The 14,860-nt window shown below is 40.1% G+C and overlaps 1 protein-coding gene across 3 annotated transcripts in view; it reads left to right on the top strand.

The window, feature by feature from the left end:
- Nucleotides 1-14,860, top strand: part of tm2d1 (TM2 domain containing 1) — a 98,767-nt gene that overhangs the window by 67,412 nt on the left and 16,495 nt on the right. For all 3 annotated transcript variants that reach the window (XM_085982865.1, XM_085982867.1, XM_085982868.1), the window contains one exon: nucleotides 833-906. In XM_085982865.1, the coding sequence (XP_085838991.1) occupies nucleotides 833-906 (74 nt within the window). The remainder of the gene's footprint in view (nucleotides 1-832; nucleotides 907-14,860) is intronic.

The raw sequence follows: 14,860 nt of genomic DNA, 5'->3' as shown, positions 1-14,860 counted from the left end.
TTATCACTTTGAATGATTTGCAATGCAGGATGGTTAATATGGCCAAGCAAGAGATGTCCATTTTACTTCTATGCCCAATATTCTTGCACCCTGCATAAGCATCACCACATAGTGTAGTAACAACAGAAAATGCTGGAAAAACTCAGCAGGCCAGGCAACATCCGTGGAGAGAAATTAGAGTCGACGTTTTGGGTGAACCCTTTTTCAAAACGGTTCACCCAAAACGTCGACTCTAATTTCTCTCCACGGATGTTGCCTGGCCTGCTGAGTTTTTCCAGCATTTTCTGTTGTTATTTTCGGATTTCCAGCACCTGCAGTATTTTGCTATCGTACCACATAGTGTAGGACTGGTTACATGTAGGCCAGATCAGAATGTCATTAGGGACCGTTTGGGTTTTTATGACTATCTGGCAGCTTTCATGGTCATTTTTTCTGCTGCCAGCTCACAAATTACTACATCTACTTAATTCAGTTTAATAAATTACCATGGTACAATTTGAACCTTTGGGTTGCTGGTCCAATATCATAACCACTACACTAACGCACATGATGACGAATCTGAAGATTGACAGTTGTGATTTCTGTGTTTGAGATGCTAAATAAAGTTACTATGCCATAAAATTTGTGTTTATCTGATGTTCTGATTGACTTAATTATACCTTTTGATTGCATATTTTTTTTTAACTGAAAGTTGAGGTAGTTATATCACTGCTCTTTGAGATGTGGTGAAATATTTGCTAAAATGTTCAGCCAACTGAATACCCCAGATGTGTGATTTGTGTACAGAATAATGAACAAGGATTTAATTAATTTTTTTCATTTTTTAATCCAGGTTTGTTGAAGTTCTGCACAGTTGGATTTTGTGGAATTGGCAGCCTTATTGACTTTGTTCTTATCTCTGTGCAGGTGAGTTGATACCATCAGCTCAATAGATCTGCCAACCTGCTTGCAACCTTTTATGTTGAGTGATGTGTGGATTATGTTTCTATAGACTAAGTGGAAATGCCATAGCTAAATGCAATAGAAATCTGTGCAGGTTTGCATTAAGTTGTGTTATTTAAGCATGATTAAATAGATACATGGTTAAACTGGAAATTCTGTAAAATTTCAGCTTAAACTGAAATGGGACCATGGTGAATTGTGCTCCTCTCCATGCTAAAATTGTCAATATTATAGTCATACTGTGGTATAAAGGTATATGACATGCATCCTAGGCCCCACCTTGTATATGTGAGCAAAAAGCCAATTCAGGGACGGTTATACTTATTTGTGTTCATCTTTGCAGCAGTATAGCACTCAAAGCTAAAGATATATATTAGTTCATTAGGTGCATATGAAGAATCAAGGTCACGTGTAGTCTTCAGATAAAGCGGGGTTAGTTGGCAAGAGGATAATTGGGTCATGATATGCAGATATAATTCAGTTGCCATTTTAAAGTTGTTATTTTTATGTAATACTTTGGTTTTATAAATAGCAAAATATAATATAAATAGAAAAATATACAGTAATTTGGGAAGCCGAGAAGTAGAGTTGGTTGACGCATAGAAGTCTCTCTGCAGTACAAGCTGAGGAGCTGAGACGCACATTAATTGTTCTGTGGTGCCACTACTGGCAGAGGGTGTAATTGCAGCAAGAAAAGTTGTACAGGAAACTTTCTGATATCCGGCACTGACGGGACCGAGCTGGTGCCGTACCATCAAAAGTGCTGGATATTACCAGCGTTAATGTTGAAACATACGGAACTGAAAAGCTCCGTTTGAATCAACAAACCCAGCTTCAAAACAGTCGGCTGCAGCTGCAAGCGTCTCTAGCTGAAGCTGTTGCTATAGCTACAGACCTTGCAGTGCCTGACTGGGGAAAAAAAAAGCAACGAGAACTAAAAAAACTTATAGAAAACGGCTCCTGATTTTTGCAGTTAGATCGAGTATTCCGGACATATAACCTCCGGATAAACCAAAGTTTCCTGTACATAGGCAGGTTCCATTATGAATGGGTACATAGGAATTTTACAAAACAAATTCAGCTGAAGTGCAACAATTGAATAGGCATGAATAGGTTGAAATTCTTTAATCTAGTTATAACTTGGAGTAAGGACTGACCATTTGACTTTAATATCAACCTGTGCAACAAAGGTATAGATCCCACATCAAACTATTATAAATAGTTGGTGCAAGTTCATTGTAATTTCTTCCTCTGTGCATAAACTGAATACAAGCAATCCTAACTATCAACTAAGCAGTTGTATTCCATTCAGATCATCCTCATCTAAACTTAATACATTTCTGTGGGACAGTATATGGTAATGAGGGACAAGACAATTTGTCTTCAGTTGCTAATAACTAAATGAAAGATCCCTCGACCTTTTTGGATAAAGGTGCTGTAAAACTTATTTTTAAATGCGCTTATTCTATTAAAGCATGCCTGCTATTGTATTTCTGACTTTGCAACATCAATTTTTTTTAAAAATGTGGCTTGACTTCTTGTAAGCGTTAATTTAGCTTTAGGCTTTGTGCACCTGGATGCTCTTTCCTTACATGTACTGTCAGTGCAGTTGCTGGCCTATTTGTCTACCTTTATGCAAGTGTATTAAAATATGGATCACATATGAAGACTTCTACCAACACACATAAGCATGTGTTCAGTTGCTTTCAATTTATATTTCATGGCTTCAGATGAAGAGCTGCTGTCAAGCGATTAAAATGAATGTGGTTTAAAGATATAATATTTCCACCCAGCCCTCTTCCAGGTGTAATGAAGATGTGCAGCAAACCATAAATTCTGTTGGAACATGCCATGTATTCCTTGATTTGAATAGCACATCAGTTATGGATCATTTGCATACACAATATAAATGTTTAAAATTAGGAATGTGATGTGATTTCAAGAATGCAGAAAACCACAGCTTTTTTAGGTGTTGAGTCAATGGAGCCAAGAAATAAATTAAATTTTTCAGACTGTGAAGCCAGAATATTTGCTAAATTACATAGAAAATATACCATTTAGTCAGTCACTTGTAAGTTTTAAAAATGTTTTAAAATGTCATTGGATGTTTGAATTGTCATACTGCTTTCCTAATGCAGTGATGTCAATGGTCCAGTACAAAAGGTAAAGTTGTGCACCATATATGAGAACACACAAAGAATCATTACCTGCTTACAGTTTGCTTGTATAGTATCTATTTTTACCTGATTCATTTTGATTGGACTGGATCCAGTATAATATAATACCTTGTTAATTATTAAGCATGCTTTATTGTTAGTGGCAGCTGTGGCTAAGCAAAATAATCTTTGTTTTGCTACGCTGAGATTTTCTTAATTGGATTATACGTTGAATGCTTTGTTTTATACCAAATGCTAGAATTACCTTGGGTATGATTGCATGTGTGTTTATCCTGTTTGCTTGTACAGATACAAAAACAGAAACTATAGGTAATTCCTTATGTACCTCACTAAAATGGCATAGATTAAGAAGACATGAGCCTTGAAAAGACCATTTGGACCAGCAGGGTTGTTTCCACAAATCACAAACAATCTGTCCACTCATGTTCTGTATATTTTCTCCCTGACTCTGAATGATAAGTGAAATTCCATAATGGCTATGCACCCCAAAAATTCCACTGGTCCGTTTCTTTCTCAGATGATATATTCCTTGGTCTTGGTGGCACAGGAGGAATATTGAGTTTCATGGAGTATCCTCAAACTGAGTCCCACTGAAAAATGTTCATAACATTTTGTACCTCATTATTTGGGTTCCAGTAAATCAGTTCTTTAAAAAAAAGTCTACAGGTCTTACAATACCATGATTCTTGATCACCTTCTCTGCTTTTTACTGCCCACCTCTGTCTGTTTCTGAGTTTTGGTCTGGTTCCTACATCACTACTGTTACTCTCTTTTCTCTCCATGTTCTTTTCTTCACTTATTATTTCCCTGTCCATTACTATTCTCTTCCCTCTTTCTACTGCCCTTTTTTCTTTCTTACTTTTCTGTTTTTACCTCAGCAGCATTAAAATGGGACTATTTTAATATGTTTGATTCATGGAGCAGAACAATGAGAAAAAGCTGATCTCCGATTTGCTCTGTGAATTGTGGATATTAACACACTGGCAATGAATGGTTAACAAATCTGCAAATGTTCACAATGCAGTCTGCTTCCTGCTTGCTTCTAATAGTCCACTCTCCCTCCCCCTCCCCTTCACGTGCCGCCTCCCCTGAACACACCCCCTCCCCTTAGTTCTAACAGGTGGTGATATAGCACCTACACAAGTGCCCTCTCCCTTCCAAATTTGAACTACTTTGGTATGCTCCCTCAGTGTATGTGGGATGCAGAATGAAGAAGAAAGTCAGAGTTACCTACATTTAAAAAAAAAAAAAAATTATTTTCCGCACTCCATTATTCCCACCTCCCCTGCATCCATCCCAGCAGGTCTTGCAAGTGGATCATTTATGTGTGGAGGGAAGTGTTAGTGTTAAGTGGTTAATATTTTCAGTGAAAGCAAACAAGTTCAGTGTGCACTTAATCACACTTCTTTCCTTGAAAAATAATAAACCGTGCGCTCTGGCCCTTTTGTGGGCTGACTTTTTTGGCATTACCTTTCTTTCTAGACAACTTCTAACTGCAAAATGTGGCCTTCTCCATCTTGCCTTTTAGCTTCAGGTCTAGGCTTGTACCTCTCAGTCTCCTGTTTAGAACCTGAGTGATTACCCAAGTGTTTATTTTTTTCCCCTTTTCTCTCTCTCGGCAAGTGGAACCGCTGTGTCTTCAACTACTTCCCCATTCAGGGAATCACCATAGGTCAGTCACCCAAACTAACTAGTATGATAGCAAAATACTGCGGATGCTTGAAATCCGAAATAACAACAGAAAATGCTGGAAAAACTCAGCAGGCCAGGCAACATCCGTGGAGAGAGAAATAGAGTCAGTGTTTCAGGTCGAAACCCTTCTTCAGAACTGAAACGTTGACTCTATTTCTCTCTCCATGGATGTTGCATGGCCTGCTGAGTTTTTCCAGCATTTTCTGTTGTTATTACCCTAACTAACTACCTCCTCTCCCAAGTGTGTATTCCCAAAGACACCTCCTGCTGGGTTCACATGAACAGAATTATCCTCATCATAATAGATGTGATTGTTTTGTTAGGCCATCTGAGATGAGAGAACAAATTGCTCAATGTCCCCAGTTAAGAGGACAAAGATAGTTGGCTAATCACCACATCAAATCCCTCATCTGTCTCAGTGGTTGTAGTATATGGCTTTTTAGCCCTGTGCAAATGTACTTTGTTTTGAAGTATAACACTTCGGAAATATAAAGCTATACTCACAGTTTGAACAATTAGAATGCTTCCACAAATTTTTGAAGATTCCTGCAGTTATTTGTGAGGCACGGGCACCTGCTATTTTTAATACATCCATATTTGGAAATGTTAGGGGTGGCATATTGACACCAGGGAGCAGAACAGTCAGGTGTGGAGTGTAGATTGGGTGGGAGAGTATCGCATTCAGGTGGGCATTACAGCATGGAGTCAGGAGATGAAGCAGGCACAATAAATTAAAAATACATTTTGTTACATACAGAAAGCAAAGAGTTGGAATAAACAGGTCTTTTTCCGAGTGGCAGGCAGTGACTAGTGGGGCACCGCAGGGATCGGTCCTTGGACCCCAGCTATTCACAATATATATTAATGATCTAGACGAGGGAACTAGATGTAATATCTCCAAGTTTGCAGATGACATAAAGCTGGGTGGGTGTGTGTGCTGTGAGGAGGATGCCGAGAAACTCCAGGATGATTTGGACAGGTTGGGTGATTGGGCAGAAGCATGGCAGATGTAATATAACGTGGATAAATGTGAGGTTATCCACTTTGGTATCAAAAACAGGAAGGCAGGTTATTATCTGAATGGCAATAGATTGGGAGAAGAGGAAGTGCAACGAGACCTGGGTGTCCTTGTGCACCAGTCGCTGAAGGTAAGCATGCAGGTGCAGCAGGCGGTTAAGAAGGCAAATGGTATGTTGGCCTTCGTAGCGAGAGGGTTTGAGTACAGGAGCAAGGATGTCTTGCTGCAGTTGTACAGGGCCTTGGTAAGACCACATTATGAGTATTGTGTGCAGTTTTGGTCGCCTTATCTGAGGAAGGATGTTCTTGCCATGGAGGGAGTTCAGTGAAGATTCACCAGGCTGATACCTGGGATGGCAGGAATGACGTATGAGGAGAGATTGGGTCAAATGGGCTTATACTCGCTGGAGTTTAGAAGAATGAAAGGGGATCTCATTGAAACTTATAAAATTCTGACAGGACTAGACAGACTAGATGCAGGAAGGATGTTCCCGATGGTCGGGGAGTCCAGAACCAGGGGTCACAGTCTAAGGATAAGGGGTAAGCCATTTAGGACAGAGATGAGGAGGAATTTCTTCACCCAGAGAGTGGTGAACCTGTGGAATTCTCTACCACAGAAGGCAGTAGAGGCCAATTCATTAAATATATTCAAGAAGGCGTTGGATATATTTCTTAAGGCTAAAGGGATCAAGGGATATGAGGAGAAAGCAGGGACAGGGTACTGAATTTGGATGATCAGCCATGATCGCATTGAATGGCGGAGCAGGCTCGAGGGGCCGAATGGCCTACTCCTGCTCCTATCTTCTATGTTTGTTTCTGGATTCGGATCTGTGGTTCACAAGGCTGCAGGACTGGTCTGGGGAACTGAACTTTGGCTGAAAAATATTACAAACATGCAAATGCATGCTGAATAAAATGTCCAATTTAGTAGAAATTTGAATGAAACTCTGGCATTGGATGTATGAAGCCATAGTGCTGATTGGAATAGGGCTAAATTTGGACTGAAAAATAACTAAATACAAATTAAATCTAAGTAAAATGTGAACTGTTCAACAGCATTTATGGAAAAAGATGAATAAAATGTTAAAGTTAGGAAAAACCTCACTGTTTTTAAACTGAAGAAATCTGCCACAAATTAGTCAGTAATCAAGTCCATCCAGCTGACAGTAGTGGTGAAGCTGTGTGTAAAAAAATTAAAAACCAGCTACATGGTAACTAGTAACTATTGACATCACTGTACAGGAATATTTTTTTGCTTTTAGTTTTATTAATAGGTTACATTTTAAATTCAATCTGGTTATTAAAAACATTTTTAAAATCCAAAATAAATTTTTATCAATCTGAAAGTTAGTCAACTCTGGCCATTAAGCTGCTTCACTTAATGCCTTCAAACTCTTTTTTTCATAGATGCAAACCAGTAAAATGGATCACAATATATCCGTTAATTGGTAGAATGGGAAGTTTCCACACAAATTATTCCTTATATATAGAAAGTCACGTGAAGCGTGTCATATCTTGTACATGTAAAAAAAAAAATGCAGATTTTATGCCATAATTTGCAGCACTTTTTTTAGTAGTTGCAGTAGTTGTTTCCCCAATTCACAATAAGTTTTGGGTTAGCAATGTAGCAATTGCAGGCCTTTCAGATACTATAAACATTATTTTCTAACATAATAAACAGAATAGTGGTTGTCTGTTATTTGAGGCAGTTTATCTGCTTGCTATTTTTTATGTTGCAGATGTTTATATACATTTTATTTGTAATTAGCATTTGCACAATTTTTTTTATAACATACTAATTGAGAAGTCAAGTCCAGTGCAGCATCGGGATTTACTCAAAGTGTTGGTCTGGATGCACATTTTTTATTGTCTGAGCTAACTGATCTATCAGTGGAGTACGATAGCAAAATACTGCAGATGTTGGAAATCCGAAATAACAACAGAAAATGCTGGAAAAACTCGGCAGGTCAGGCAACATCCGTGGAGAGAAATTTGAGTTGACGTTTCGGGTCGAACCCTTCTTCAAAACTCAGTTTTGAAGAAGGGTTCGACCCGAAACGTCAACTCAAATTTCTCTCCACGGATGTTGCCTGACCTGCTGAGTTTTTCCAGCATTTTCTGTTGTTATATCAGTGGAGTAGTTGTTGCATTAACTCCAGTTTACAGAAATCAGGTTTCCGCCCCAGCACAGTGCCGAAACAGCTCTTCTCAAAGTCACAAATTACATCATATGTGACTGTGACAGTAGTAAACTATCCCGCCTCGTCCCTCTCGACCTGTCTGCAGCCTTTGACACGGTTGACCACACCATCCTCCTCCAATGCCTCTCCTCTGTCATCCAGCTGGATGAACTGCAGCTCCCACGCAGCCGGCTCACCGGCTTTTAAATATGAAAAACCACCCATGCGCGGTCTTTTGAATGGGCTGCGCACCCAAAAAAAAAATTAAAGGGAACATTGCACTACACGCGCCTGGCTCCTTTCTTATCTATCCAGTTATAGCCAGGAATCACCTGCAACAGCTTCTCTTCCTGCTCCCACACCGTTAACTCTGGTGTCCCCCAAGGATCTATCCTTGGCCCCCTCCTATTTCTCATCTACACGCTGCCCCTCGGTGACATTATTGGAAAAAACAGCATCAGTTTCCACATGTATGCTGATGACATCTAGCTCTACCTCACCACCAATGTTCCCTTTAAGCTGCATGGCCGCACAGCGCTCCAGGGGTCCCGTGCAGCTAGTAAGCCAGCTTTTAAATTTGACTTTTGATGGAGCTGTGCAGCCCAAAAAAATGTTACGGGCATCATTGATCACCACTACCTCTCTCAACCTCTCCATTGTCTGACTTCTTGTCCAACATCCAGTACTGGATGAGCAAAAATTTCCTCCAACTAAATATTGGGAAGACCAAAGCCATTGTCTTCAGTCCCTGCCACAAACTCCGTTCCCTTGCCACCGACTCCATCCCTCTCTCCGGCAACTGTCTGAGTCTGAACCAGACTGTTCGCAACCTTGGTGTCGTATTTGGCCCTGAGTTGAGCTTCCGACCACATAGCCACACCATCACTAAGACTGCCTATTTCCACCTCCATAACATTGCCCGACTCTGCCTCAGCTATCTGCTGCTGAAATCCTCATCCATGCCTTCGTTACCTCTAGACTTGACTATTCCAACACACTCCTGGACAGCCTCCCAACTTCCACCCTCCGTAAACTTGAAGTCATCCAAAACTCTTCTGCCTGGGCCCTAACTCTCTGTGCTGGTCGACCTACATTGGCTCCCGGTTAAGCAACGCCTCTATTTTAAAATAACAACAGAAAATGCTGGAAAAACTCAGCAGGCCAGGCAACATCCGTGGAGAGAGAAATAAGAGTCAATGTTTCGGGTCGAAACCCTTCTACAGCCTCTATTTTAAAATTCTCATCCTTGTTTTCAAATCCCTCCATGATCTCGCCTCTCCTTACCTCTGTAACCTCCACCAGCCCTACAACTCTCAGAGATATCTGCGCTCCTCCAATTCTGACCTCTTGCGCATCCCCAATTTTAATCGTTCCTACATTGGTGGCTGTGCCGTCAGCTGCTGAAGCCCTAAGCTCTGGAATTCCCTCCCTAAACCTCTCTGCCCCTCTTTCCTCCTTTAAGACGCTCCTTAAAACCTATCTCTTTGACCAAGCTTTAGATCATCTGCCCTAATATTTCCTTATGTGACTAGGTGTCAGAGTTTTTTTGATAATGCTCCCATTAAGCGCCTTGGGTCGTTTTAGTGAATTAAAGGCGCTATATAAATACAAGTTGTTGTTGTTGAAATGGTCCTTTCCTGAGCTTCAGAAGAAAAATATTCAGATTGGTCACATGTATTTTTTTAAATTCCACCTCTTGGCTCACTGATCTGCAAAATACTGTTAGAATTATTGCACAGTGTACAATAATGCACCCCTTCCTTATGTAAAGTTAGAAAGTGAAGAATGAAAAGCACAGCTGTGCAAACATTTATCTACCGATCTGATGAAAGGTATGGATTTTTAGCTTTGCCTTCTCAATTACTAATGCATGAAGGCTTGGGTGGAGCAAAGTTATAGCCAACATTTAAAGTTTTTTTTTGCATGGATAAAAGTGAGCAGTATGGCTCAAGAACACTGCTTTTCGATGTGAACCTGCTGTGGAAAGTTTCCCACACTGCAATAATGTGTCCGGATATTTCATAATAAAAAGAAAAACCCGACATAAGCCTGTCAGAGCAACTGCAAACTTTGGTTTGTCAATAGTTAAAATAAACTGTTTTTCAAGTTGTTTATCTTTGTAAATGTTATTCTAAAGTATCAGTGTAGTATATGGGCCGTTTGTGATAAGAAAGGTACGCAATAATGCGATAAGTTGCGCATTGTAAATTCTGGCATGCTGGGATTTTGCCACAATAGTTGTCAACTGCTAACACAGATGGCAATTATAGAGTCTACTTCAAAATCGTTTCATGCGCTAAAAAAATTAAATTATGCAATGTAACTAACAGACTAAAGTGGGAATTTGGTGTTAAAAATTAAATTATCAGACTATGATTTAAGAGTGCACATATATATGTAGATATTATTTTTAAAAAGTTGCTTCCTCTTCTAGCAAGCAGTGATGTGAAGTCCCTAATCTAGTAAGATAACCTGGTGGGTAATAGGTAACATATTAAACATCCAATGAGTTGGAAGTACCTGCTGCCACCATGCACCATATTGTGTGTAAAAATAAATGGTGTCACAGTTTACATCTTAGTCTATTTTTTACCAAATTATGTTATAGTGATCTTTAAGAGCCACCTGGATGGTGGTCATTTTGATGAATTTAAATTTTCCGCATCCCTTTCGAACAGGAACTAGTCATAAGACGTATTGCTCTGCAGAGTACTTAAATGGTCACAAGCAATTTTGCGGTTGGGGGGTGGTGGTGGTGGTTGGAGCAGGATTGGGGTTAGTTTCAACTGATTACAACAATTTCCCCAAGAAAAGACACACTGATTCCTTTTAAGAACGAGACAGTTAGGTCTAGAACAATGACCATTCCTGCGTTTACATTAATAGACCATTTAAAGGGATGATTTTTGTGCGGTTAGGCTAGACAACAGGTTGGGTACAACTCCCAGATTTTGCCCAATTAGTCTGTTTTTGGAAACAAAATGTGCATTCGGCAACAAATGTCTCCTCTTTCTTCCCCACTCCATTCCCCATCAGAAAAAACCCCAATTACTTGGCCCAGTTTATTTGTAAAAATTGTAGATACCCGTCAGTGTATGGAACATACTGCATTGTTTATTTCTTGATCCCAGCGGTCTTTTTTGAGGTGTGGGAAAGGTAAAGGAAAAGAAAACAATCATAGTAAAGTTTTACTAAAATTGTGATTTGTAATTTGTAAAGCTAATAAATCTACTTCACTGAATTGTATGTGTAAAACTGATCGCCATTCTGAATCAGAGTTCTGACATTAAATGTAATGAGAAACAATTATAGTACATTGTCTAGTTAACAGCTACTGTCCAGCAACTATAGTAGCATCATTCAGTGAATTCTAATTTTTAAAAAATTACAAATCAAGTTTTTATATTAAACAAAACTAGCTCAAGTAAAGGAGATGTTTTTAAAATAGAAAATGCTGGTAGTGCACAGCAGATCAGTCAGCACCTGAAAGAGAAACATTTTGGATGAGGCCTTGATCAACATTTTCTGTTTTTTATTTCATACTTCTAGTATTTGTAATTTTTATCTCAGTGCAATTCACTACTCAACTTCCAAAGTAGCTGTGCAAAATGTGTCCTTTTCTCCTCCGTACACAACTTTAATGTAATTTTTATTACTAACCATGAAAAATAGGGTCTGGTTCTGTGGTTCACCACCAGGAATTTGGGTGAGCCACTGCAATTTTACTTTGCTGACCACATTTCTGGCCGATTTTAGAGTTCTGAAATTTGTTTGTAAAAATCTGCACTGTTGTTAATTCATACTGTCAAATTTAGAAATTAAACCACTACAGAAGTTCACATTTGGCTTTTTAGGTACATGGAATTGCATACACTTAAATGATTTAGACATGGGCATAGAGAGAATATCACAATTTGCTGAAAACGCAGATCAACAAAGATAAATTTGAATTGGTGCATTTTGGGGGAGAAGAGAATGGAAATATATCCTAAATGGCAAAATTCTCAATGGAGTGGAAGAACACATTATTAATGGTGCAGGGAAATAGATCTTTTAAAGTCAAATTAAAGGTGGAAAAACCCATAAAAAGGTCAAATGGGATTCTGGGTTTTTCATATAAGGACAGATGATAAATCTGTACAAAACACTGCTTAAGCCACAATCGAACTACTGTGTGCAGTTTTGGGCACCCATTATAGAAAGTGTTACTGATTGAACTGAGGGAATCTGATCATGATTGTTACTTTGTATGTGTACCTTACTATAGAATTAAATCACCTTAATGATTAGAACCAAATCTCACCTTCATTGAGTGAAAATAACAGTATTCTAATCTACATCACGATCCAGTTTGTTGTGCTGTACTGTTTTTTGAATTAATATTGACCGGTGCATTTATTATATGGATGTTTATTCCTTAGACTATCAAGCAACAAAACACATTTTAAAAATAAAGAAGCTTTACTAGATAGAAAGTTGGAATTATACAAATATAGTATTTTAATACCAACTTTTATTATTTTTAAGCCATGAGATTCAAATTGTTTTAATGTGAAATTAGTTGCATTATGTCATACAAAGGGTTATTAGGACATTGAGTCATTTACACAAGTTTAGAGACTAGAATGCCATTTAAAAGAGAATTTGATAAATATTTGTAAAAGAATGTAAAAGGATATTGGGATGGTGCATATCTACTAAAAGGACACTTGGAATACGAAAAAGGCACTGACTTAATTTGGGGGGGTGCCGGGCAGTAAACAGTGAAGCCAACTACAGAATTTCATCCAACTCAAGTGATGGTTGACATAAGAATTAGGAGCAGGAGTAGGCCATATGGCCCTTCGAGCTTGCTCCGCCATTCAATAAGATCATGGCTGATCTTCGACCTCAACTCCACTTTCCCGCCCGATCTCCATATCCCTTGATTTCCCATGAGTCCAAAAGTCTATCTGTCTCAGCCTTGAATATACTCAGGGGTAAAAATGTGGTTGCTTTGCACCTCCTGTTAGCGCGCTAATGGGTCGCAAAGCAACTAGTGCGCGGGCGCAGTGATGTTTGCGCCGCTTGCGAAATAGACCAGACATTTTGCGGCGGCACTAAACACTACCGCCACGATCTCCTGCGCCCGCAGATCATGACGTCAGTCGAGTGTGCAACGCCCCGATAGCGCCCCGGACCGGGTATTGAGTGGCGCCCCCTACCTTACCGCCTGCCGCTAGCAACGACAGGTTGAGGGGAATGTTTTGCAGTCGGGAAGGGACTGGGGGAGCGCTATTTAAAGGCAACCGCTTCCTGACTTTTTTTGTCGGCGACATTTTTGCACCACATATTCTGAGAGAGAGAGAGAGACTTCTGGAGAGATTCAACGCTGTGTGAAGGAGTTTTGGGTACTGAGCTGCATTTTGCAGGTTCATTTTGATTTGTCCTTCCTTGCATCGATTTAGAAGAGACTATGGGGGCTGCACTCTAAGCTCTTTCCCTGGGCCTCTCGATTGTTCTTTCCAGCAGAATTGATGTACAGGTCTCTCCAGGCTGAGATTCAAGGCTGCAATGAGCAGGGTGTGGATGGAGAGCAAGATCGACCCTCCCCTTTAAGAACTGGCCGGCGCCAGTGTGTCTGTGTTCCATCGCTGAGTGACATCACATGAGCTTCGCCAGCGCTCTGAGTTCGTGCCTCGCTCCTCAGTGTTAGCGCTTGATTTAGCGCTCCAATCACCTCCAATAGAAGCCAAGTTTGCAGTCGGAGGCGATAATTAGCGCCAGGCGCTAAACTTTACGCCCGGCCGATAATTGCGCCCCTAATGGGGCGATACCGAATTTCTCCCCCAAAAACTCCACAGCATCCACAGTCCTTTGGGGTAGAGAATTCCAAAGATTTGCAACCCTCAGTGAAGAAATTCATGCTCATCTCAGCCTTAAATGGCCAGCCCCTTATCCTGAGACTATACCTCCTAGTTCTAGACTCTTCCGCGTCGCCCCTGTCAATCCCCCTCAGTATCATATGTTTCAATGAGATCACCTCTCATTCTTCTAAACTCCAAAGAGTATAGGCTCAATCTCTCCTCGTAGGACAACCCTCTCATCCCAGGGATCAATCTAGTGAACCTTCATTTGCCCACCTCTAAGGCAAGTACAGTAAACTCTTTCGTATCCGGCACCGACGGGACTGGGATGGTGCCGGGTGATTAAAAATTCCGGATAACAGAGAGGTAGGCAATTTTTAACACACAAAAAATAAAAACCAGTGACAAACTCGGACTCGGAAAAACAAAAAATGGTTGGATTCGGCAAGATTACTGGCTATCTATTTTGCCGGTTATTAAAGAATTCCGGTTGATTAGGTGCCGTTTAAACAAGAGTTTACTGTATGTCTTTCCTCAGATAAGGAGACTTCAACTGTGCACAGTACTCTAGGTGTGGTCTCACCAAAGCCCTATACAATTGTAGTAAGACTTTCTTACTCTTGTACTCCAACCCCCTTGCAATAAAGGCCAACATACTATTTGCCTTCCTCATTGCTTGCTGTACCTGCATGCTAACTCTGTGTTTCCTGTACGAGGACACCTAAATCTCTCTGATCACCAACATTTAATAGTTTCTCACCATTTAATGAATCACCATTGACCTGGGAGATGGGTTTGTAGTAGATAACTCCAGTTAAGTACTTGCACTACGTAGGTGCGATGGTCAAATAACTTCCTTTGGTGCTGTAAATTTTTATGATTCCAATGACTCCCTTCATAGTCATAGAGTTTTACAGCACAGAAAGAGGCCCTTCGGCCCATCGTGTCTGCGCCGCCCATCCATCCCTGTCCAGTCTAATCCCATTTTCCAGCATTTGGTCCATAG

The sequence above is a fragment of the Somniosus microcephalus genome, chromosome 3 (genome assembly GCF_052327205.1).
Source record: "Somniosus microcephalus isolate GS21.2 chromosome 3, FLI_Smic_1.0, whole genome shotgun sequence".
Classification (NCBI taxonomy): Eukaryota; Metazoa; Chordata; class Chondrichthyes; order Squaliformes; family Somniosidae; genus Somniosus; species Somniosus microcephalus.
This window is presented reverse-complemented; position numbering and strand designations above follow the sequence as displayed.